The 27,925-nt window shown below is 35.2% G+C and overlaps 1 protein-coding gene across 3 annotated transcripts in view; it reads right to left on the reverse strand.

Moving 5' to 3' along the window:
- Nucleotides 1-375: 375 nt before the first annotated feature.
- LOC116288963 (uncharacterized) overlaps nucleotides 376-27,925 on the reverse strand; it is a 136,290-nt gene continuing 108,740 nt past the window's right edge. Inside the window, exons 4-10 of one of the 3 annotated variants that reach the window (XM_089029969.1) lie at nucleotides 15,379-15,511; nucleotides 14,693-14,928; nucleotides 8,160-8,271; nucleotides 6,976-7,214; nucleotides 2,438-2,476; nucleotides 1,698-1,800; nucleotides 376-858 (exon numbers count right to left, since the gene is read on the reverse strand). In XM_089029969.1, the coding sequence (XP_088886095.1) occupies nucleotides 843-858; nucleotides 1,698-1,800; nucleotides 2,438-2,476; nucleotides 6,976-7,214; nucleotides 8,160-8,271; nucleotides 14,693-14,928; nucleotides 15,379-15,511 (878 nt within the window). In that variant the 3' untranslated portion in view covers nucleotides 376-842. Of the gene's footprint in view, nucleotides 859-1,697; nucleotides 1,801-2,437; nucleotides 2,480-5,401; nucleotides 5,582-6,975; nucleotides 7,215-8,159; nucleotides 8,272-14,692; nucleotides 14,929-15,378; nucleotides 15,512-27,925 lie in introns of those variants that run through there. The other 2 variants (XM_089029968.1, XM_089029970.1) reach the window with 2 other exon arrangements.

The following is a 27,925-nucleotide window of genomic DNA, read 5'->3' on the forward strand; positions in this document are numbered from 1 at the left end:
CAGCATCATTAAGGCATGGCTCTCAGATGAAAAACTGATTAGCTATATCATAGCCAGTTTTCTACGAATCTTCCCCAAACTTGGCAAGTTAATGTCTTTTGTGAAAAGAAGGAACCTTAGAGTCTTGGTTACCATGGAAACTAAGTCACGTGACTACAAGGCCGCCATCTTGGATTTTTAAACAAGCCGTTTGTAGACGTACCGAAACATCTTTAAAAGTCATGAAAATGCAGATTACTATTCATATTTACAATGCCTATATGGATCTAATTGGATATCTTGGAAATTATTTTAAGTTTAATTTTTAGAATATTTTCTATTTTTTCCAAATGATTAAAAATATTCTAAAAATTAAACTTAATATAATTTCCAAGATATCCAATTAGATCCATATAGGCATTGCAAATATCAAAAGGGATATGGATTTTCAGGACTTTTGAAGTAGTTTCAATACGATTACAAACGATTTTTAAGAAAAATCTAAGATGGCGGCCTTGTGGTCACGTGACCTGGTTTCCATGGTAACAGATATGCGGTAATTGCTTGCCTTGAAGAATTACTACTACGAGCCAAATTTGGGAAAGATTCATAGTAAACTGTCAAAGATATGAATAAATAACTGATTTTCCATCACTTCCTCAAAAGAGCCATGCCTTAATGGTGCTGAGTGCTAAGCAGTACTGCAGTGCATCTTGACAGACATTGCCGACTTAAAAATTATGAATTTAAATTTCCCGTTGAAGCAAAAGCAAAAGCAAAAATAATTGTGTAGTTCAGCAATACAGAACTGTGACTTTCAAACAAGCAAATGGCATAGCATGATCATTCTTGATTGTCATCTCTCAGGCCTGTTTTAATCTATCAATAAAAATAATCGAAAGGTATATTCAAAACATTTTGTTAAATAATGTTATCAATAAAATTGTTAAGTCATTTGCATATTATTGAGGTTTATGTCACGTCATATCGCCATGTTGGTTTACTTTGACAAAATTTTTGATCTCGATGTCTTTTGTTATATCAACCAAAATAGCGGCCATGTATTTTCTCCATGTGCATGTGACGTCATAGAACAAAATGTTAATTTGGTGTTGTTGTCTTTTGCTATGTCAACCAACATGGCGGCCTTGTCTTTTTCCTTATGCATGTGACATAATAGCCACCATGTTGGTTAACTTTGAGAAAATATCTGGTCATGTCAACCAACATGGTGTCCACGTCTTTTGTCAGTTTTATTGTCATGGGAAGTGATACAAACCACCAATAATGGTTAATGAATAAAATGCATCACCAGGATACGGAAATCAGTGTTTAGTCATCGTTATTGCTATGAAGACTATGCCCGATGTTTTTTGCCGTGGAATTCATTCACGCACCGAGCACTATTTCCTGAGGATGATGGAGTGTGCGAAAGTTTGGTGGTGTTTTATCAGTATTCATACATGTAACTACAATACCCTTCTTAGTATTGTAACTGTTAGAATCCATTACAACCCGCACTTCCTCCCCCCTCCATTAAAAACAACAACAACAACAACAAAGCTTGTGTTGTCAAGAAACGTTTTCCTAATTTATGGATTGAGTTTTTCTACTGCCTTATGGCGCAAGCGCGTAGCGCTACCACATAACTATTGAAAACTGCCACAAACAACAAATATATATATCTGTTAGAGAGAGACTAAATGGGAGATACTTACTTGATGATGAAACAAGCAAAAACAACGATTCCACAAAGAAACAACAAAACAGTCAAAACGATAGCCACGATCAGCAGAGTGTAGATATCACGTCGTTTCTCATCTATCAAAACAAAATATCGGTCAGTGAAAATGAACCTATCTAATTATAATTTATTTGTTTATTTTTATATCAGAGACGAATTATACGTCCGGACGAACTTGGGCAGACTTTTTATAGGGCGTTATTTTATGTGACTCTAAGTTCTTTACATATGAAAACGTACAGAGTAACGAATAAGTTAACAAAAGTTCGTCTAAAAATAAACTGATCTGAATCCATTCTCGTACCCACACCCTTCTCAACGAAAAGCCTGCGAAAAGAGCATTGGGTACGAGAAAGTTCTGAATGTATAAAGACGGGCAACAGACGAATGAATTAAAGCGGCAACTTCCATAAGAAATGCTAGCTAATGCCAGGCTCATTTGACTTGTTCTCGAAAATCGTTTTGCTTGTCTTTACAGTAAACGCAATGAGTAATTGATGCATGTGTGTTGACGCATCATTCGGTTTTAGTATAAAGAAGGCAGATCAGAATATATTGGGAGAATACGCCTCTCATTTGCATGGTAACATACTTTTAGCGTGCGATATAGAATATCTTGATTGCTCTTAGTTATGAAGCTTTTAGATTGGAGAGTATTGAGAAATTGGAGCAAGGACAGGGATGATAGTATAACGGAATATCGGGTAAACCCACCTTCAATCTGTTCTTGTTTTTGTTTTTGTATTGCTGCTTCTTCTAGGACGAAAAAGAGAACGTTAATCTACATCAGGTTTATGATTAGCCATTTTGAGGATGAGGGAAACACTTTTAGTCGTGTTGGTATTGCAGTGCATTTTGGCGCTGTTGTAGGGGGACATTTTTTCAAGATAGTGTCTATTTCGTCCCCTATTGCCCCTATTTGTCCCATGTAAACTTAAATTATGGTAAATTTGGCGTGAAATATGCTAGTGCGGCAATCTTTAGCCTGCGGCACATCCGGAATTTTCTTCGTAAATACCGTCTGCGAAACATCGCCAGAAAGCTTGTTCTAGACCCCCCGCAAATTGCGCGATTATATATAATAGATGCTGATTGGCTGTTAGCCATGCTCATTCTAACGTGAACTCGATCCCATTTCTCTTATGATAAGTCATTTGGTTTTCGAACATGAAAATTACCAATGAACTTATTCAACATGTGAAGCCACTGGAGTTTCCATCCAATGATTTCTTTACAGAGTCACCTCCGACCGCTGACTAAGGACTTTGATCTAACAAATCATGATTATGAAAAATTAATTAAGAGGCTGTCTCTGTAAGAACCTCATTACAATTTTGGGTGAAAAAATAGATTTCTTTCAAACTTTATGTGTGAGTGTGCCCTTCCAAAGTTATTTTCAAAATACATTTTGTTTTGTGTCTCGGCGCTTTTTTGCAAAGTTTCAGGGGGGTCCCCTAGGGGGCCAAATTAGTGATTTTGACTACTTCTCATTCATGAAAGTTGGGCGATGTTTAAGAATTCGTAAATCCACAACAAATCATCACAACACTAAATCCTTCCATATTATAGTAGATATGTATGTATCTTATGCAAAGATGAGTAGCCTTAAAGTTATATATTAACTTATTTATTTTTAAAAACTGCCTCGTTATTTTCCTGAGTTCATCTTGTAGTTACTCTTTTCTAGTAATCTAGTAGTAAGAGCCGCTGACCGCTTTTTTAAACTAATATCCTCGATAAAGTTACAAGAATAATGTTTTAGTATGTTACTATATTCAAAAAGTTCATTCAGGACGAAATTGACTAAAATTGGATACTTCTGGGCCTAAATGTATCAACTGACAGTTCTATCGAACTCAGTGCAGATGATGACTCGTTTTCAAAGGCATGTTTTTTCTAGATTATTTGAATTTCATTTTGGTTGTAGGCAAAATGTGAACAAATAATCTTGTGATTTGTTCATCGATTGATGTTTGTGCATCGTGTAAATAATTTACAGTTATTTATTTCGAGTGAACTTATCGTTGTATTTTATGACAGTATACAGCATTTTACCTTACAGTTAAGGCATGTTGTGAAATCAGTCTTTGATCGATTCCAATACTGTTTTCTAAAACCATTTTTTACAATTTGTGAGGTTAAGATATGTTTTTAAAATATATTAGATCAGTTTAAACAGTGAATTTATATACATTTAAAGAAAAATCGCATTCAAAACTAATTGCATCCTTTTTGACGTAATACATTGCATCTCAAAAATACTGAAAGTTTGTCGACCTGTTCACTTTTCAAAACCTGCTGGCCGCAAAATATTATTTTAATTTCTGTAAGAACTACCTTTTATCTCTGCAGTAATCAAATATTATAGTCCTACGAAGTCTAACTTTTGAGTTTTGATTTTTTTCCTAAGCCATATTTTAGCCAACTGGCCAAAGTCGATTATCGATGGTTGGTAAAATTGAAATATCTAGATATAAATAAGTTCATATTTAACTTTAAGGCTACTCATCTTTGCATAAGATATATATCTACTATATGATGGAAGGACTTAGTGTTGTGATGATTTGTTATGGATTTACGAATTAAACATCGCCCAAATTTCATGAATGAGAAGTAGTCAAAATCACTAATTTGGCCCCCTAGGGGACCCCCCTGAAACTTTGCAAAAAAGCGCCGAGACACAAAACAAAATGTATTTTGAAAATAACCTTGGAAGGGCACACTCACACACAAAGTTTGAAAGAAATCTATTTTTTCACCCAAAATGGTTATGAGGTTCTTACAGAGACAGCCTCTTAAATAAGTCAAAAAACATATTTTAACTAATTTCTTTTGGTTCTTTTGACCTGTTGGACTTGCCGTGAAAATATCAACCATATATTTTCATCATTGGTTAAATCAACCAATAAGAATGGGTATTTATAAGTATACCATTATAAATTGGCTACTTTGACACTGGTCAAAAACTAACTAATTATCATTGGTAGTTTTCCAACCGATTTAGTGAAATGGTCAGATATTAACCAATAAAAATGGTATTTATGAGTATACCATTAACAATTGGTTATTATATCCATTTAGTTTGGTATAGTTTTTCACATTTGCACTGGTCAAAAACTAACCAATTATCATTGGTAATTACTGGGTTGCCTGTGGCAAACCAGTCTTAAAATACGTCTGGTTTTTTCCCTCCTCGACAAAATGGAAAAATTGCGCAATATTACCCATATATGGATTGGATGACGTGTAGATAACTTCATGTGCGAGTTCATATGCAGGCGACGAGCATGCTATTGTGGAATCGAATCGTGCATGTTCTTTGAGGATATATGTGGCCAAAATGTTATATCTTTAGCTTTTTATCGGGACATGAGCAAAGTCCATCATTAAATAAAGTTGGCGACCTTCAATTTCACGCGGTAGACTTTCATCGCGGAGTTTTACTAGTAAGTCATTTATTCTCATTCGTGTTCACTGATTCAGTGAGATTAAATGCTATAAACGAACATAGAAAGCATAAAAAGGTTTGTTGGAGTTTTAATTTTGATTTGAACGAATACTAAAATAATTTTGTAAGGGCAATCAACAAGTTTCAATGCCACGGCAAACACTTTTAATAACAGTTAACTTTACGCAATGATTTCTTCAATAAAATAATAAGCGACAAAAGAAGAACTTGAAAAAATACTAAAGAACAAAAGAATACCAATTCCGATGGAATCTTGTGGAAAAATCAACCTAACTTACCATATAAATCAAGTGTTTCTCAATGAACTCTTAACTAGGCTTTGATCGATACAGCGCTGTATTTATAGACCTCAGTTAAGGCCGTCTCGGTCAACAACTCGAAGATTTGCCCTAAAAAACAACCAGTGCTATACAAACCCGAATTCCCCATTCCGAAATTCAAAGGAAGACTGGTGCCGAATCCACGCCGCTTGGAATTCTGGGGCGGAATTTAGGGACGCAAGATGGCAGCTTGCTAAGAGAAAGTATGGGGAAATACAACTGTTGCGTTCCGAATTGTACAAATAACTGGAGAAATTCTCCTAGGTTGAAGTTCCATGCACTTCCGGGAGATCCTAAGGTTCTTAGGGAATACAAACGGCTGATAAGAAACGATAATCTCAGAGTATCCTCGACGAGCACAAAGATATGTGGTAAACACTTTCTTTCTTCGAAGATATGTTGATCGTCCATGTTTATGGAAGTCACTGTCGATTCTATAACTGTTGAAGTGGAACTCCCTGGTGTGTTACTTTTCTTTGGTACTTCATTTTTGACAATTTCACGTCGTTTATGTATAGCCTTTGACCAGGTGAATATCGATGGCAACTGAGTACGACTACATCTCTCTCCTCCTGGAAAGTGTTTACAACAATTCTTTGTGCTCGTCGAGGATACTCTGAGATTATCGTTTCTTATCAGCCGTTTGTATTCCCTAGGAACCTTAGGATCTCCCGGAAGTGCATGGAACTTCAACCCAGGAGAATTTCTCCAGTTATTTGTACAATTTGGAACGCAACAGTTGTATTTCCCCATACTTTATCTTAGCAAGCTGCCATCTTGCGTCCCTAAATTCCGCCCCAGAATTCCAAGCGGCGTGGATTCGGCACCAGTCTTCCTTTGAATTTCGGAATGGGGAATAGAGACAAGCTGAATGATATTTCTAAGGAAATTCGTAGAAAAAGTTGGCTTATTTGAGTGAGCAAATGAATGTTTTATGAGTGAAATACTGACATAACCTCTTCCATCGGGTTCATTTATCGCGGGCAAGTTTGGGCAATTTCTTATTGTCGGGTCGTGGCAAGCTAAGATAAAATTAAGTAGTGTGACATGCATAACGCAACACTGTTTATTTGCGTTAAGTTCCACGGCTTGATTGATATCAAATCGGTCAAACCAGAAGCTAATTTCGGAGCTTTAACGTCCAAAATAAAGTAAGTAAAGGAATTTGTAGAAAAGCTCGTCTTATTTCGGCGAGTAAATTAAAAATTTTCTAAATGTAAGTGCTGAGTCAATTTTGTCTTGTTTCGATTTGATCCCATAGTCAGATTTTAAAATTTTTTCCACTAAAGTTAGGTATTACGAAGTATTTTCAAAAAATGAAATAAAAAAGGAGGGTGGACGACTTCGTTTATACATACACGGAGATTACAGACATTAATTTTTATGACATTTTGCTTATCAAAACATTGGAATAACGTCATAACAAGGCAACCCAAAGTTCATTAGGGACAGAGGGTCATTACCGTTATCAAACTTGTCGATGATTTTGACTTTGGCTGTTTTATTTTTCCCGATTATCACCAGGCTCTCGTTTAGGCTTATCATACGCAGTACCAGTATTTCAGGACTTTCTGCTACACAGTCATGAATAATCTTGATTTTAAGTGACACCCTATTCTCCTCAGGAGGGAACGTTAGACTTTTGTTGTAAATGATGAAGTCTGAATCCACCGCAGTTGAAGAAAAGCCATCTATCTCAAAACTGTGGAAAAAAGACATGTAAACTCAGATATCTGTTCAAGCCTCTGTTAGGTAGTAATCTTGAAATCTGATACATCGTATGTATTAGGACTATGTACTAGTATGTATTAGTATTAGTACTACTATTAGTACTAGTACTTTGTCGTAATCATCAACATATAGCCATCAACATAAAGCCATCATATACATCGTATATATTGCAGTTCTACAGTACTACAGTACTACTTTACAGTAAACATAGACTCCGCTACGCGTCGTGCTTCTCCTAACACTTATCTCGTGTTCTGCCAACCCCCGCGTGCTTTATAACGGCACACATCACGCGCGCGCGTTTTCTATTTCTTCAGTAAAACCAAAAACAGAAACGAAAAAGACTATGAGCAAGACTACTAAACACGATGCGGTAAGTATTTTGGTCAATATCTTGGTCAATATTATGGTCTATATTATGGTCTAGGAGATCCCAAGACTGAGCTATAAAGTTTCCTGAACACGTTCAACAACTGTCAGGTAGAATTTGTTCAATACAACTCTAGTAGCTCGAAGTTTTCAAAGCCAGCCAATCCAAATGTCTTCATGATAGTGATTCACATTTTGGTTTTTAAATAGATAAAAACTCTTCGGATTTCATCTATTTGAAACCAAAATCATTTTAAATATAGTTGGTTGTGAACGAACGGAATTTCATAAGATATAATGCTTTGAATATTTTACATTTTGTCTCTTGATTTTGTAATATTTTTCATATATTTTATTACTAGGTAATCATACTATTTCTCGTTCAATTTGGGGTAATTCGCACTCGTGTGTTTTAATTCTCTCGTGCGAATTAATCCCAAATTGAACTCAAAACCGTATGATTACCTATACTAATATAAAGTATTATACTTATACATATAAAGTATGTATAAGTAATAAAATCTTTAATACCAGTTCATTTTCTTACCCAATCCTTAAAGGAATCTGTGATTGTGGTTCAATCACACAACCAAGTTCGATCACTTTATTTTCATCATTTTCTTCTATTTCTCTATATTCTTCCTCAAACTGTGCTGTAGCTTAAAAACAAAGAAGAAAAGAAAAGAAAAGAGGATTTATTAACCAGCTCAGGAGAAAAATTGTAATACTCGTAATAATGATGGAGAAGAAAACGACGAAGATAGTACTGGTGATACTATGATGATGATAATGATGATGATGGTGATGATGGTAGTGGTGGTGGTGATCATGGTGATAGTGATTATGATCATGACGCTGTGCAACCATAGGCACATTTCAATGTCAACATTGTGTTATAACAACATCAAGAGAATATGAAGTAAGATAGCACATCCCTGTGCCCCATGAAAGTTTCTTGAAAATCTACTTTTAGCTCCGTGCGCAAGCCTGAGCTATTTTAGCATGCGATTTCTGATTGGGCAGATTGCAGTGACGTCATGGGTACACAAGACATCGGCAGTGACAAGCAAGCTTCATGAAGCCGTCGACAAACAAAACTTTATTTAATTTTACTACAAAATGTGTTAGAGGAATTCCTTGAGAAATTTCGAAAAGCATTTGAAGGAATCCAGAAACAGCACATGTAAAAAATTCTCATCTGAGACAACATCATTCAAGCTTGTTTTTAAATCAAAACAATGGTCGCTCGATTGAGACTCATTCATTTTGGAGTTGATTGCAGTTGTAGATGAGACTGTAATTTGTCCAAAATTCTCCACCTAAACTGAAATACAGCAAATCATTGCTGTATTCCAAGAACACGTACTTATGACTTGAACTTCAATCTTTTCAAAATTACAAGTTATCTAATGGACATCTAAAATGAAGGTACATTGGACTCGTTTACGAAAGAGGATTTTCGATGAACAAACTTGTTGAATTCACTGAGACAAAAGTTCAAAAACTTTAAGCTTGAGAGAAACTTAGCATTTACTGTTGGAATCAGTTGTTTACCAGTAAAAAGAAGAGGTTTTTACTATAGCTTAAAACAGTCAAGCTGCTCGTAACTATTTTCGCTCACGGCTGCTTGTTGATTATTCACGCTTGACTTCCGTGTTATTCCTCGGTCGTGTGCTGTTAGTTGTGAGCGTACTTATTTTTGTTTGACTGCCTTAAAACCCTTCAATGCATATGAAATTAAAGGAAAATATTTGTAAAAGATACATCTTTTAGTGACTTCATTTAGAAAAAAATTGTTCGACGATTTTTTGAATGCCGCTTTTATCGATACTTTCAATCGCTTTTGACAACAAATGGGGTCATTTAGCTTCATATCAAAAAATCCATAACGTTAGAAAGAAAGTCACAATTTGATTCATACTCAATAAGGACAGTGTCTATATCCGTACCTATATTCTAGCTACTAAAAATATTGAATCCACTAAATTAAAGTCCCGATTTTGAGGGTATAAAGTTGACACGCTGCAAATAATAGTAAAAGTCCATGAAAATATTCATCGCGTAATATTTGGAAAACGCTCTCATACATTTTTTTTTTCATATTACAATATGTTGGGTGCCTTGATGAATACTATCGACTGGTGGAAGTCGCTTTGAAAGTTTAGGTCTAGTTTTCGAGAAAATAAGCGGTAAACGATTTCTATGATGTCATCATTACGTCACAATGAAAAGGCCGCTTTAACCTAATTTATCATTTTTGAAGCCTTTAATCCTTTCCTGAAATTGTGTGAAAAGCGGTTGCAGATCGAGTTATTAAAGACGAAGTTGTAGCCGTTTCAATGCGGCTAGGTGTGCCAGACCCAAACTGCCCAGAGCCTCCTAATAACAGTAATTTTTCTTCAATAAATTTCGTTGCAAATAGTTTGTTCTGATTCGTGTGTGAAACAAAATACTCGTCTTGTTCATCATCTTAATCACTTGAACTTAAACTCTATTTACTATCGAAAACGCTACGATAAAGGCTTTTTTCTCATTCGTCACTGTAGGTTCTTCGCTATTTTCATCGCTTTGTTGTCGCTGTTTCCTTCCTTGGCGTCTTTGCTGCTTCTAGCTTGTTCGTATACTAAAAACCATCCAGATTTGACCTTTTTCGATGTTCTTTTACATCAGTTGTTAAGGATGGTGCCTACTAATTGCGAACCATTTTTATTTTTTCCAAATTGTGCCAGTCATTTAAACCACCCAAGAGGCCACTGGAATCCGGTAAAAAAAATTGGGGGTACCCACGCATCTAAGCGAGATAATTGATGTTAAACACCGATGACGTAAGCACTTTTTTACGAAAGGGGAAAAAATCATATTTCGAAGTTGTTTTGATAGATTTTATCTGGAACTTGTTTCCAATAAACAACTAGTTGTGTTCTTTATATAAAATGTATAACCTTCTTGTATCATATGAGAAACCATTTTTTAACCAAATTTTTCCCTCAAAAGTGTAAAATATGGTTCTGAAGGGATACTACATTTTTGCCTACATTTGCATCCAAAACCATTTTTATTTTAGAAATTCTAGTATAAAAAATATCTGAATATTTCTCTTATATTTTGGATGAAAAAAAAAATGGGGCTACCCACGCGTTTTAAAAAGTTATGATTTTTTAAAGTATTTTTTGAGGATAAATCGGGTGCTAAAAGCGTGACAAGCGTGACGCGGCGTTACAAAACAGCGTGACCAGCTCAGTTTTTGGCGTGTTTGCACTAGCTCCTTCCCTCTCCTCGTGGTTTTACAAGCTGAAGAAAAAGCGATATTTCAAGCCTTCAAAGTACCAGAAAACTTATTTAATTCGAAGAACAATAATTAATAATTACTTCCTGTGTAGAAGAAATATTTCCTTAAACAAATGGTATCTAAAAGTATTTTTTAAAGTCGGAAAAGGGAAGGCTTTACATGAATGTTTCACGGCAGTCTTGAACTGGCAAAGCAAGAACCAGGCAAAAGCTTTCGTAAAATAAAAACTAACATTCAGTTCAACTTCACTAGGAGTGCAAGAGACAGATATAATGAATGAAAATAAAAATTTTCTTTCGGTATGCCTTTTGCGTGAACGTTTTTGAATACAGTCAATTCAAAAAACGTTGTCCTCGACCGGCTCAATACGCGACTGCACCGAAAGGAATATGGGTAAAAATCACTGAAGCGGTTAAATATTCGTTCTGAATTAATTATCCCCGCTAGTAATAAGATAATAATGCGAGAAACAATCCATTAAATGCATGTCTTCGGGTTTAGGGAAAGAAAAACAAAGTAGTTATGATTCAGTTCACAATTCCGAAAATATTAAGGCATTAAAAAAAACGTCTCCTTCAACACTTTCCGCTCGCCTACGAAGGTTCGTGCTGTAAACCAGGCAAATCTAGTCAGATAAAATTATGGAGTCAATTCGGCTTCAATGATTGCTATCCAGAGTTCATTTCGGTCCAGTCGCGTAGGCTTGAGTTGGTCGACGACAACATTTTTTGAATTGACTGTATATGTTTGAGCGAGTGAGACAGTTTGTATAATACGAGGTCTGCCAACGACAAAAGTTTAACCGGAAAACCGAAATGAATGGTTGATATTTGGTGTAATGTGTGATTCCTTTTCAATTTTCATTTAACTTTAAGACAAACTTAGTTTATCTATAAGGAAATATTGAAAAAGTTATTTTATTATTCATCGATCCAAGGCGATCGAAACTGCTTTTTCTAGAAAGTAATAACATATGAATTTTCGCCAAAAACACCTGAATTCTTGAAGATTACTTAGTAATCCATGTTTGACTACATAATTAATAGTTATTGCTGTTGTTCTTGGTCTTAAATTTGTCCCAAGCCGATGTTTTCTGTACCTTTGTGTGTTTTTCTTTTGAAACCCGCGGGAATCCCTTGGTGTAGACAATAGTAGGCACCATCCTTAAGTTTAATGTTTAATTCTTCTATGAAGAATATAGACAATATATGATAGTTTAATTTCAACTTTTTACTGATTTTGAAGACATTTTTATCGTCTAATACCACTAACACTACTACGTAATACTACTAATACCACAAACTAATACCACAGCCTAATACCACATACATATAGGAAATCGCACGATCTTCTCGTACAATTTGGAATTAATAGACACTCGTAATGTTTTGAAAGTTCTTTAATTGCACTCGACTTTCTCGTTTATAGTTCACTTAACAAAATTTCAGTAAAAAAATGCGAAACGACGCCGTTCATCTTTGTCTATTTGGCGGCCGATTTTCAGTCCATCACGCAACTGAAATGCATAAAAAAGATTAGTTCTTACGGCTTTAAAATTTTATTTATATGTTTTTTAAGTACAAAATGATATAGAAAATAATTGTTTTGACATTGTTTTGGCCGTGTTGCCATAGCGACTTAATTCGGTACTCCTACGGAGTACAATTAACGCTATAATTGTACTCCTCTCGACCAATCAGAGTCGAGTAATTTTGTTGAATGTACTACTAAGCCGTAAGAACTAATCTTTTTTATGCATTTCAGCTGCGCGATGGACTGAAAATCGGCCGCCAAATAGACAAAGATGAACGGCGTCGCTTCGCATATTTTACTGAAATTTTGTTAAGTGAACTATAAACAAAAAATCGCACGATCTTCTAGTATAATTTGGAATTAATAGACACTCGTAATGTTTTGAAAGTTCTTGTAATTGCACGAGGCTTTAGGCGAGTGCAATTAAAAGAACTTTCAAAACATTACTCGTGTCTATTAATTTCCAAATTGTACTCGAGATCGTGCGATTTCCTATACCCTATACGACTACTACTACTACTACTACTACTACTACTACTACTACTACTACTACTACTACTACTACTACTACTACTACTACTACTAGTACTACTACTACTAATACCACATACTAATACCACATACTAATACCACATACTAATACCACATACTAATACCACATACTAATACCACATACTAATACCACATACTAATACCACATACTAATACCACATACTAATACCACATACTAATACCACATACTAATACCACATACTAATACCACATACTAATACCACATACTAATACCACATACTAATACCACATACTAATACCACATACTAATACCACATACTAATACCACATACTAATACCACATACTAATACCACATACTAATACCACATACTAATACCACATACTACCACATACTAATACACATACTAATACCACATACTAATACCACATACTAATACCACATACTAATACCACATACTAATACCACATACTAATACCACATACTAATACCACATACTAATACCAACATACTAATACCACATACTAATACCACATACTAATACCACATACTAATACCACATACTAATACCACATACTAATACCACATACTAATACCACATACTAATACCACATACTAATACCACATACTAATACCACATACTAATACCACATACTAATACCACATACTAATAGACCACATACGAATACCACATACGAATACCACATACGAAGACCACAGACTAATACCACATACTAAGACCACATACTAATACCACATACTAATACCACATACGAAGACCACATACCACAGACGAAGACCACATACTAAGACCACATACGAAGACCACATACGAAGACCACAGACGAAGACCACAGACTAAGACCACCTACCACAGACTAAGACCACAGACGAAGACCACAGACGACCACAGACGAAGACCACATACTAATACCACATACTAATACCACAGACGAAGACCACATACGAATACCACAGACTAATACCACATACGAAGACCACATACCACATAAGACCACATACTAATACCACATACTAATACCACATACGAAGACCACAGACTAAGACCACAGACTAAGACCACAGACGAAGACCACAGACTAATACCACAGACTAATACCACAGACGAAGACCACATACAGACGACAGACCACTAGATAAGACCACATACGAATACCACAGACTGAAGACCACAGACGAATACCACAGACTAAGACCACAGACGAAGACCACATACGAAGACCACAGACTAATACCACATACTAATACCACATACTAATACCACATACTAATACCACATACTAATACCACCGACTAATACCACATACTAATACCACATACTAATACCACAGACTAATACCACATACTAATACCACATACTAATACCACATACTAATACCACATACTAATAGCCACATACTAATACCACATACTAATACCACATACTAATACCACATACTAATACCACATACTAATGCCACATACTAATAATGCCACATACTAATGCCACATACTAATACCACATACTAATGCCACATACTAATGCCACATACTAATGCCACATACTAATGCCACATACTAATGCCACATACTAATGCCACATACTAATGCCACATACTAATGCCACATACTAATGCCACATACTAATACCACATACTAATACTAATACCACATACTAATACTAATACCACATACTAATACTAATACCACATACTAATACTAAGTATCTATTAATATCACACTAACCTTTATCATCGTTCATAATGTTTACTGTCAACTTGTTCCGGGTCTCATTCACAGTAACATAGCTTGAGCCTTTTGTCATGGTTATGTAGAATGTCTCCATATGCTCTGGTTTATTATCATTAATTATAGATACGTTTATGCATTTAAACGTTTCGTTTAATCCAAAATGCACAAGAATAGAATTAAGGGGAGTGAAATCATCATTTGAAGCAGCAGTGCCCTGAACTGTGGACAGCCTGTAAAAGTACCAAATAAAGTTAAATCAAATTAGATAATGACACAGACAATCACGTGCTTGAAATTCGTGAAAGATAATTATGACAGTGATGCCACTTTTCAATCGTACATTACCAAAAAAAAACAGACAAAAAAACACCTTAAACCTTGGCGGTTCAAAGAAAATATAAGTAAACAAACAAAAATGAAATGAAATGAAATCCACCTTACTACTACAAATAATAATAAAAGTTTGCTGCAAAACACTAGATAAAAACACGATTTGATATTAATAGGAAACGTTTTTCCACCCAAACCCAAACCCTCTCACTCGTTATATACCAGATAATCATTTCATAATATACTCTAAAATATGATAATAAAAAGTGCCCTAAGCAATATGTCAGGATAATTTAACTTAATCTAAAATTTAACTACATCTGGTAAGGGTTATCAAGAACATCTTTTACCTTACGCTTAGTGCTTCCAAGGGGACTCCTCCTCCCCCTAGGTCCCTGGCTTCACCTTGTCTGTTCATACACACTGTCACATTACCATCACTCTCTGATACAGTTAGAGATGTCTTTGAAAACCCGATCGAAACTGTTGAAAAAAAAGCACATCAGATTCTTAGCATAAGACAACAACGAAAAAGGACGTGGGTCGATGCTAGTGCTTGTTTCTCTCTATCTGTCTCTAAAATTGCATTGTACGCATAAGTCGTAATGTCAGCATTGCACAAAAAGGTAGTTCAATGAACCAACTGGTGGTCATTAGAATCCGTATCCATCCTGCTTTCTCAGCTAACATTATCACTGAACATACATGCATGTATGATTAAAGCTATACAGCTTGCAAAGTTAACGTATAAAGAGCAAACCCTTGCAAATGATAAAATAAACTACGCTGTAAAACTACGGTGATACGCTCTAGTTAAACACCCCTTGTTTATAGCAGGTAAACGGTGTTGCTATAGGTACTACGATGGGCCCTTGTTACGCCAATTTGTTTGTTGGTTATATCGGAAACCTTGTTTTTCAACAGTATACTGGACCTAAACCTGAGTTTTTTGGACGGTATAGTGATGATTGTATTGGTGCTACTTCTTGTTCCCGTTATGACTTAGATTCTTTCATCTCTTTTGTTTTCACCCTGCCTTAGACTTTACGTGGGAGGTTAGTGAAACATCGGTCACTTTCCTTGACATCTTGCTTAGTGTTAATGACGACCGTCTTAGCACAAGTGTCCATTACAAACCTACTGACTCTCATTCTTATTTACTCTACTCGTCCTCTCATCCTTGATGTTAAATGTATGAATGCTGTCAACCCCTTCATGGACTCTCTTTGTCCTGTGGAGTTGACTGAGTTTGTTCCTGTCACCGAACTTGACTTGTCCAAGCTGGTTGGCAAGTCATTGTGCAAGTCATCTAGTCTTGATCCTCTGCCTGCAGTGTTAATGAAAGACTGTTTTGACATTTTGCTTCCTGTCATCACAAGAGTTACCAATATGAGTCTGAGCCATGGCGTGGTTCCTTCACAACTAAAAAGAGCAGCTGTCACTCCCATCATTAAGAAGTCGTCGCTGGATAAGGATACGTTGCAGAATTACAGACCTATTTCTAACTTAACATTTCTATCAAAATGCGTTGAAAAGGCTGTTGCATCTCAACTTGACCATTATATCATCCCTAACGATTTAGATGAAAAATTCCAATCAGCATATAAGCGCTACCACAGCACAGAGACTGCACTACTCAAGATTCACAATGACATTATTCGATCTATTGATGACAAAGGTTGTGTTTTGTTGTTAATGCTGGACCTTTCATCTGCATTTGACACTGTCAATCATGATATATTGTTAAATCGTTTATTCATCCGCTATGGTATTGCTGGTACTGCCTTTTCCTGGTTCCATTCCTATCTTAAGGGTAGGACGCAGCATGTTTGTCTGGATGGACATACCTCTGATGACCATGTGTTAAACTGTGGTGTTCCTCAAGGGTCAGTGCTCGGACCTATCCTTTATTCACTATACAACTCTCCGCTGGATGAGGTCATGCGTTATCACGATATGAGTTATCATTTCTACGCTGATGACACGCAGGTTTATTTGTCGTTTCAGCCTTCAATACCTGGCCAAATATTTTTTCGAGTTGATTTGAAAGACAACAAGAATTTACTTCACAATAAATCAACGGAATTAAAATAAAAATATACACATCAAATCAAATAAAAAATTCCCTTGCGGGCGGGCTAAAAAATGATACAGGTAGGCAGCGATCGTACTGTTTATTGACTAAAAATGACCGGACTGTTTTATAGTTTTATGGTTTTAATGGTTTTACATTGCAAGGGTTTTATTTTGCACTCTTTTACTCCGACGAAGTACTAGCGTCCGAAACGTCAGTAAGCTTTTTCATCTTTTCACGGTGTATAATGTACCTTTTTATCATTACTGTTTCATTAGGAACACCGACGCAGCTCACACTAGTTTTTAGATAGTTATATCTTTTGGTTTTATATTGCGGTAGCTATCATGCGAGCTATGTCGAGAAAGAGAAACAAGAGAAAATGATACTAATGATGATTCGAGCAATATATATCTGTATGATATATACGTAAAGAACGTATTAAATGCGAGTAAATATACACAGTATAAAATGAACAATCACGAAAAAAATATATAAATGAATAGTTGAGCGGGACAACCACCTCGACTTATGAAATCAGTCTAAAAAATAACACGAAAAAAATAAAAGTTTATTAACTCGAAAAAATATTGGTCCACTTTTAGAATCGAGTAACGGAAATAGCACGTAACTCGAAAAATAAGGTTCAATCTGTTGGGTTCGAGTTACGTAACTCGAGTTTGATTTCAACGCTGTTTCCCATCGAGTTACGCACAGATGTCAAAGTGGGCGTGGCCCCAAAATATGGGTGTGTCCGAGCGCGTAACTCGAAAAGTGTGTAACTCGAAAATCGTAACTCGAAAATCGTAACTCCAGTTTTTCCTTCCCTCAACTCAATGATGATAAATCTGAACTGTTAGTTTTAAGAGCCAGTCATCGTCCTAGTCATCAGTTAGGCTACCTTCTAATGGGTGATGAATACATCAAGTCATCTTCGAATGCTAAGAACATTGGTGTTGTTCTTGACGATACCATGTCAATGGACAGCCAAATTATGGCTGTATGTAAGTTATGGTTCTATCACATTAGATGTATTTCTCGTATTAGGCGATACTTGAGCCTTGAAGACACTAAACAACTTGTTCAGGCTTTTGTAATTTTTAGGATTGACTATTGTAATTCTCTGTTATTTGGCTTGCCCAATAATCTTCTAGATAGATTGCAGCGTGTTCTTCATTCTGCTGCTAGACTTATTACTTTGACTAAAAAATATGATCATATTACTCCATCTTTAATGGCTTGGCTGACGTCGCTTCTGTCCGTCCGTCCGTCCGTCCGTGTACACAACACAGGAATCCCGCTTGATGTCAAAGCAAAACTACTCACAAATGCCGCTCTTAGGGATGTTGGCTATTGTTGTCAGCGCGCACACTTACTGCGGATCTGCATCGAGGGATTCCAACGGGTTTCAAAAGCAAAACACTCAAAGGTATACGTACAGAAAACGTCGGCCTTGGAAGAATTAGGACCAAGAACAACAGCAATGACTATTATTTATGTAGTCAAACGTGTATTACAAATTAATTTTCAAGAATTCAGGTGTTTTTGGCGAAAAATCATATGTTTTTACTTTCTAGAAACGGCAGTTTCGATGGACTCGGATCGGTGAATAATAAAATAACTTTTTCAATATTTCCGTACAGATAAGCTTAGTTTGTTTTAAAGTTAAATGAAAATTGAAAAGGAATTACACATTACACCAAATATCAGCCATTCATTTAGCTTTTCCTGCGAGTACAATTACATAAAATTAACTTTTGTCGTTGGAAGACCTCGTATTTACATAAACTGTCTTTCACTCAATAAAAAGTATATTCAAAAACGTTCACGCAAAGAGCATACTGACAAAGAAAATTATTATTTAGATCTTATTAACCGAGCGGGAGGTCTGTACGGGATAATCTTGACCGAGGTCTGTACCCGACCGAGGTCAAGATTATCCCGTACAGAGCGACCAAGCTCGGTAGATAAGAGTTTTATTACATGAACACTTTTCATTGAAAAGGACAAAATGTTTTCGCCGTAAGATTAATATGCGATCGGACCTGTTAATACCGGAGAATTTAGACCAGTCCGCGATGCGATCTATCCAATCAGATTGCTCGATTTGCTAGTGTCCAGGCTCTAAGATTCACGGTCATATAATAAATTTGATATAAAGAGCACAAATAGTCGTTTATTTGAAACAAATTTCAGATAAAATCGATCAAAACAACTTCGTAATATGATTTTTTCCCCTTTCGTAAAAAAGTGCTTAAGTCATCGGTGCTTAACGTCAATTATCTCGCCAAGATGCGTGGGTACCCCCAATTTTTTTTAACGGATTCCAGTGGCCTCTTGGGTGGTTTAAATGACTGGCACAATTTGAAAAAAAAAAAAAAATGTTTCGCAATTAGTAGGCACCAACCTTAAATGCACAGAAATAAATCGCTTTAGGACAAGTTATAGACCAAAAACAATTTAAAAAAACTTTCCTGTAGTCAAAGATGGATCAAGAAGTGTTTTTCAAGAATTCAGGTGTGTGTTTTTTAGTAAACAATCGTATGTATATATATTTTTTGATAAGCATTTTTCTCGACGAATTGACAAATCAAAGACTTACCCTCAAAACTTTTAATATTTCTATAGATAAGTTTAATTTATTTTAATGCTGGAGGAAAAATAACACGGAGAGCATATTACGACAACAAATATTCGTCCTTTATTTATTTAGCTTTGTAAATCCTTAACAATTTGGTTGTTTTTAACCAACTGTGATACAACAGCGAAAAGCTTTTTAGATTTAGAGTATGTTTTTCGTTCAATAAAGATGCAGCTTTGTTCGTCTCCTATCGCGGGGTCCCATCGGCAAAACAAAGAAGACTTTCATTCATTCATTTCAATAATTTTATATCTTTCTACAGATAATTTATTTAATTCTTGAATGAAATATAAATTTACACCAAACATTCAACTGATTATTGAGCAGTTCGAGCAACTATGATTATAAAAATGAGCTTAAATTGTGTTGTTGAGAGATGTTGTTGCATAGACCTAGACTTTCAATTTAAAAAGCTAAAAAATATTCAAAAACATTTATAAACGCCAATTTACTGACAAGAAATTCATCATTTTGTATTTTGCATTGCCTTTTGCATCATTTTCTATTTTGTCTGAGTTGTTCTTAAATAGATAGATAGATAGATAGATAGATAGATAGATAGACAGACAGACAGACAGACAGATAGATAGACAGACAGACAGACAGATAGATAGATAGATAGATAGATAGATAGATAGATAGACAGACAGACAGATAGATAGATAGATAGATAGATAGATAGACAGACAGATAGATAGATAGATAGATAGATAGATTCATGGGGCCCTAATGTAACTTGGCACGCTCCCTTTTGTAACATTTGATCCCTTTTGTAACTCATTGCGGTTACAAAAGGGATCGCGATCCCTAATGTAACTTCAAGAGCTCCCTAATGTAACCTGATGTTCCCCAATGTAACCTGACACGTTCCCTAATGTAACCGGAGGTTCCCTTTTGTAACTCAAGGCGTTCCCTTATGTAACTCCACATTCGCCTTCAATTTTCTGTCATTTCTTTTTATTTATTTCATATAATAAAGGTGATATGGTAAATCGAGATGCTTTTTGAAGAGTATTACCATGGCTGTTCACCTTCTGAGAAAGTTTTTTGGGGGTAAAAATCGATTATAAAAAGTGTACTAAAACCAGTTACTTCGATAGTTCCCTTATGTAACTTCATATTTGGCTTCAATTTTTTGTCATTCTTCTTTATTCTTTTTAAATAAATAGTGCAAAATGGTGGATCAGAATGCTTAGACAACACCATTATCGTACTGTTTTCTTTTTAGGAAATGTTTTTCCGGGATTAAAATCGATTTAAAAAATAATATTACAACCACTCGCTGTAATAGTTGCCTAATGTAACCTTTTACTAAGTCTTGTGTTGATATGATGTTCTTTGAAACTGATAACAAATATCTTACACTAATTGCCCATGCACAGAGTTTTGACTAAAAACTACAATATTTTTTATCGAAATAAATACAGCCACAAAGTAGTTTGGTCTCTATGGTACTTCTTAACTAAGTTTTACATTACTTTAGAAGTCGTTATTAGTGCTGGTGATACCCAGTGTTCAGTTGTGTTTTGTTTGCTTGACGTTTAATGGTATTTTTACACAGTGCAATGCAACAAACGATTGAAGTAGTGCAAGTAACTTCAGCTATACTTATTATAGTTATGGCCTTTATGTTATCATCAAAATTTCAATGGCGTTTAAGTTGCTGACACACGGTGCAACATTGCACTCATCAGCAAGCAATAAATTTGAATCGGAGATACATTGGAATAAAATCATGCAACATCGCTTGTGTCAGCCTGCTATGTTAAGATATTTAGTCCGCACTCATAAATTTGGTGCAAGCTGTTTCGCTTTAAATTTCAAAATGTTGCAGGTAATGTTGCAGACATGTTCACATAATGAAATTTGTAGAGCGCGATTCAACTTCAGAATTGTTGCATGCAACGTTGCGTGCAACAAGTTTGTGGTAGACACACGCTACGACAGTCCTTTTGCGTGCAATGTTGCATGCAATGTTTCACCGTGTGTCAGCACCATAACTGCCGTGAGTTTGTAAAGCAAGGTTATTTAGCAAAATGTGTTAAGATTCAAAACTCACGACCGTGTCAAACATCCTTCGTTTTGTTAGTCATATAAAAGCTATGAGGCTCTTACGTAAATGCGCTAATGCAATAATGAAACGATTTAAACGAATGCAATGATAAAAATAATGAACGAAGTAGTTTGAACTCTATCGTACGTCTTAACTATGTTTTACGTTACTTTAGAAGTCGTCATTAGTGCTGATGACACACAGTGTTCGATTGTTTTTTGTTTGCTTGAAGTTTAATGGTATTTTTACAAAGTGCAATGCAACAAACGATTGAAGTAGTGCAAGTAACTTCAGCTATACTTATTATAGTTATGGCCTTTATGTTATCATCAAGATTTCAATGGCGTTTAAGTTGCTGACACACGGTGCAACATTGCACGCAACATTGCAAGCAACAAATTTGAATCGGAGTGACATTGCAACAATATCATGCAACATCGCTTGTGTCAGCCTGCTATGCTAAGATATTTGGTCCGCACTCATAAATTTGGTGCAAGCTGATTGGCTGGAAATTTCAAAATGTTGCAAACATGTTCACATGATGACATTTGTTGCGCACAATGTTGCAACAGCAGAACGCGATTCAACTTCAGAATTGCTGCATGTAACATTGCGTGCAACAACATGGGGTAGACACGCTGCATGCTGTTGCGTGCAATGTTGCACCATGTGTCAGCATCTTGACTGCCTTGAGTTTGTAAAGTAAGGTTATTTAGTAAAATGTTTTAAAATTCAAAAATCACGACTATGTAGCTCATCCTCCGTTTTCTTTCATATAAAAGTGATGAGCCTCTTACGTAAATGCGCAAATGCACTGATGAAACGATTTAAACAAATGCAATAATAAAAATGACGAACTAATGTTATTATTAGAAGTAGCTGTACAGCTGTTACAGATTAAAGATTACAAACACATGACAGCAAAAACGTGCGAATTATGTATCTAAATGCTGACGGATAAAACAAGGGAGAAACGCCATATTCTGCAAAACAAAACACTATTTTACACTCTTACAAACTATCTAACAAGTTGGTGAAGCGCATATTAGAATTCTACATCAAAAAGTCTTACAAAAAAGTCTTGTAGAAGAAGCTATAATTTCGGTGTTTTTCGCCGATGTTCCCTTTTGTAACGTTTTAATGTTGGAGATTAAAAATTCAAAACAAGCAAATTAGCGAAAGCAACTCAATTGTGTATTAGGATTCACCGAATTGATTCTATTCATGGCAAGAGATTAAGTTTCGCGAACAAAATGGAACCTGGAGATAACTTTATTCCAACTTAACCCTAACTTTCCCATTTGTAACTTGAACGCCATTTTACAGGGGTACATATAAAAAATCTTCCTAGAATTATGTTATTTTATCCTCCACTTTTGGTGTAGTGTGCGGAAGAAACCTCTTATCAACTGGTATAAAATCCATTCCTATCCTCAATGTTTGTAAGAAGTTATCATTATCCGCTTCGAATGGTTAGATTTGCTCAAAACAGCTACTTTTCGGTTACGCACATTTCGACAACTTTGGCCAAGAAAATCCTTCTAACTCAAAATCTACTGAATATTTTTGCATGAAATTTTGAGGACATCTAGTACAGGTATCTAGACTGTCTGTGCTTGGATTTAGTAGCACTACATTAAAACGGTGGAAAGATATTGCAATTTTTCATGAAGATGCACGTTTTTTGATCATTTTGAAATTTCTTCAAACCCTAGGACCTAGTGAAGTTTATACGAACTTACTTGAAATTTTCGTCCCGATTTCCTAATGAAACTTAAATACTGAGTGGATGTTTGGGGGCATCAGTAGACAGTGTTAAGCATGATCTAACCTGATTTCGTATCATATTGGGTTTTTGATCGATTAAGAAACCGCAGAATCCACGACCATGTTCCCTAATGTAACATAGCTAGGTTTGTGAAGTTCGTAAAATTTGAAAACAAAAGCAATGAAAGAGTGACTCCTAGGGAGGAGAAACAGCATCAATATCTGTCAATCCACTGTATTTGGATTGAAATAGCACGTTTTTAAGAGTACGAAAAATGCTATCTATTATTAGGTTACACTAGGGCCATCCATGAATCTAAAGATAGATAGATAGATAGATAGATAGATAGATAGATAGATAGATAGATAGATAGATAGATAGATACTTTATTAACGTGTCAAGAAAATAACTAGCTGAGGGAAAACCCTCTACTAATAGGAGACACCTAAGGTATAATAATAAAATCAAATCATAAGATATACAATGATATTAATTAAGACTAAAAATTAATTCAATAAAGTACTAAAAAATTATTTTATAAATATAAAATATAAAATATAAATATTCTAATGTTTTGATAATAATGTAATAAAATCCTAATCAGCCTTTCAACTATTACATAAAAAACGCCCTCTACATGCGTTGTCAATTAAAGATGTAAAGTTTTTTTTACGGATGCGATTTTTAAAATCACCTAAGGATTTGCTTAATCTGTCTTTTTTGTCTAATTTGCTCCAAAGTATGGGACCTAGATATCTAAGGGAATGCTTACCAAACGTGACTGTGTTAAATCTAGGTATAAGAAAATCTGAGCTTCTAAGGCTGTAACAAGAATCACGAGGTTTGAACATGTTAGTAATAGCTTCGGAACACATCTTGGTGTGTTTAACTTTATACATCAGAATACAAATGTCTTGAAGACGTCTATTTAACAGTGTAGGCAGATTCGCCCTATTCAATAACTGAGTATAGCTGGACTTTGTGTCCCTATAAACGGCCCTTAATGCCCTTTCCTGGATTCTCTCCAACCTACGAGTATCACTAGCCCTACGAAAGTGCCATACTAGATGGCAATATATCAGACGTCTTAATGATCCTACCATTTAAGAGGTAGGGCAAATCAAGACCAAAAAACAGACTTAAACTGGTTAAGGTGAGCAGAAAATAAGCTTACTTTAATTATCAAGTTTAACTGAATGTAAACTTCGTCTCGTTCTTTGAAAGACGTAATTAAAGTAAGCTTATTTTCTGCTCACCTTAACCAGTTCTCAAGTCTGTTTTTTGGTCTTGATTTGCCCTAAATCTCCAGATTTTCGATTTCAATAAAAGACATCCGAGGTAAATTTCACTAAACTTGATATTGTATTGTATTATCTGTAGTTACCTTTGTTTTTTCTTTTTTTTAAGTAAAAGAGATTCAAAGCCTAAAACTGTCGGCCTTGGAAAACTTTGTCGAAGAATCTTCCAAGAACAAAACTAGCCCCTGGGGGTGGTGGTGAGTTGTATACAAAATTCCTAAGTGGGAGAGTATACTCGCACAAAGAAAACAAAGTAGTGCATTTCAATTCGATTTCACTGCATGGTTTTTATTATGGGAGAAATTTTCTTCATCTCGAATAATAAAAAATTGAAGATTTTTTCCCCGATCTTATTTTTACCTTTCAATTTCATTCAAATTGTTCTCCCTGTGACTTGCGTATCGGGAGCTCCGCTTTTAGGCAGTGCCTAAATATATATATTATCTTTGCATGCCAGTTCTTTTCCCTGGCTTTTCTTCAATTTGTCGTCTCTAACCCATGTTTTGAGTCGACACATGGAAGAAAATGAAGGTTTCGGAAAGAAATGTAACGTAAATGTTCGAAATGTCTAGTTGTCATGAATTGAAATGAGAGACAATCCATGCAAAGATAATTGACATTATGAATGTTGATTGCAAATTTAAGACATATATGTGATTTAGTATATACCAACTTGCCAATACAGGTATATCAAAAGTATATCAAAATTATGGATTATCATTGCCGATATGTTTTTTCGGGTTGCCTATCACTAGGGCTTTCTGAAAAAAAATATCAGACATGGTATCTTATAATTTCTAATATACTTTTGTTATACTTTTGTACATACAGTCAATGTTATTAACGTTGTCCACCAAAAAAAAGACATAAATTTACACATTTACACATTTAGACTAAAAGAAATATCACGTGTTTCCTCGAAGGTTCTGGCATAAAACAAATACTGAAATACCATTCTCCATCTTAAATGCTCACTAAATGGTCAGGGCATTCTTGATTTTCGATTTGCGAGTTGAATTTTAAATTTAAAGTTCAGGCTGTGACGCACACGAGGCAAAGAATACATAATGAAACACGTGATATATCTTTTAGTCTAAATGTGTAAATGTGTAAATGTCTTTTTTCGGTGGACAACGCTAATGACATTGACTGCATATATATGTGAAATGAATTAATAATTCATGAATTTTGAAATGTTATTAACAAATGAGGACTTAGTTGATTGTATGACGAAATTGAATAGCATATTATTCATTGATAATAACAAAATTCTTTCATGGCTTAGTTGCCGGAATGAGTTCTCCCAAAGGAGTTTCGAAATATTGAACACTGAATTTAGCAGTTCATTTTCATAGAGAGGTTGTAGTAGAAACATGGCTGATCGGTTTCGCTCTGCAAAGAGTAAAGAAGAAGAGTCCAGTTTAGTGTCGGAAGCTACTCCAAAAGCTACTCAATACAACACTAAATGGGGCATAAAAGTTTTCGAGGAATGGCAGGAACAACGGCCAAATAAATTAGCAATGTTAGAACACGTTGGAGAGGCCGGTCTCAAAGGTGATGACGTTCAAGATCTGACAGTTAATCTGGAGCACATGTTGCCAAATACCTTAAACTTTTGGTTGTGTAAGTTCGTTGGCGAAGTGACCAAGAAAAATGGAGAGCGTTATCCACCTAAAAAGCTTTATTTGTTAATTTGTGCGATTAACCGACATTTAAGTGAGACGAGAGGAGAGAATGCATTGAACGTTCTCAATAAAGCTGACAAGAGGAAAGTAAATTTATTGGGTGTTTTAAATGAATTGCCTTAAATTGCATTTTATATTTAGGTGGAAAAATATTTATTTCATGGTTTTAATATCAACTTTGGGTACGCGAATAAGTAATATCTATGATATTGGCATGTATTCATGTACAAACTTATTGATTAATAAACCTTGTAGAATTCCAAAGGACACGACTCTTTATAAAAGTTAAGCATACTAATTAGGCGGGTTAGAGATCTTTATAAAAGTTAAGAATACTAATTAGGCGGGTTAGAGATCTTTTTATAAAAGTTAATCATATTAATAAGCATACTATTTACAATTCATCAACCCCAGCCTTTCCCTGCTGACTATTCAACCCTCCCCGTGCTTTAAGTTTCACACGTCCTGTATCGAGAATTACAAACCATCCACGTGACCTGAATCCAGGTCTTTCACTGGGTAATTACCTCATGAATTATTAATGAATTTTACAAAAGTAAGATAAAATATTCGCGTCCGACCTTTATGGGCTTTAAAACGGCTCGCCTGCGGCTCGCCGTTTTAAATGCCCATAAAGGTCTCCCGCTCATATTTTATCTATTACTTAGAAAACTCATTAATATATCATGAAGAAAACACAATAGAAATCATGACCATGAAGGTGATTTTATATCTGATATAGATTCGTCTTCATTTGCATAAACTTTAACTTGGATTTTCTCTATCAAACTTGGTTCATTTCGTAAAGAATTCTGTACCATATGAGAACATACATCATGAGTTTTCTAAGCCGTTTAACACCCGATAAAACACTCCTGCTCGTTTTTTAAACAGTACATATATATATATATATATGGATGTTGGAGTCCATACCTGTTGGTAGTGTGCTCGATGCATTACTTATATATAAACATCTAATTACAAGAACGTTGTCTTATGAAAATAAAAATAACAAATACAAAATTTATTATCTTTTTAAGCAAAACGCAGGAGTGATTATTTCACTATTTTGAAGGTATAGACTGGTATTTTCGATATTATTACATTGTTGAGTGGTATATTAAAGCAATGTAAAACACCTAGCTAAATGGTCACCATTGAACTCAAGTGTAACTGGTGTCATAGCAACTGTCAGTAACGTTTGATGGAAATACAAAAGACATATATATATATATATATATATATATATATATATATATATGTGGAAATCATAAAATTGCAGAATTTTTTGGTTGTATATATATACATATACATATATATACAGAAATATGCAGAAATTCTGATCCAACCAAGTATATAGTATATAACTATAATCTCT

Source organism: Actinia tenebrosa, unplaced genomic scaffold, assembly GCF_029948245.1.
Source record: "Actinia tenebrosa isolate PJP-AT-01 unplaced genomic scaffold, QUT_ActTen_1.0 PGA_scaffold14__42_contigs__length_11649687, whole genome shotgun sequence".
Lineage (NCBI taxonomy): Eukaryota > Metazoa > Cnidaria > Anthozoa > Actiniaria > Actiniidae > Actinia > Actinia tenebrosa.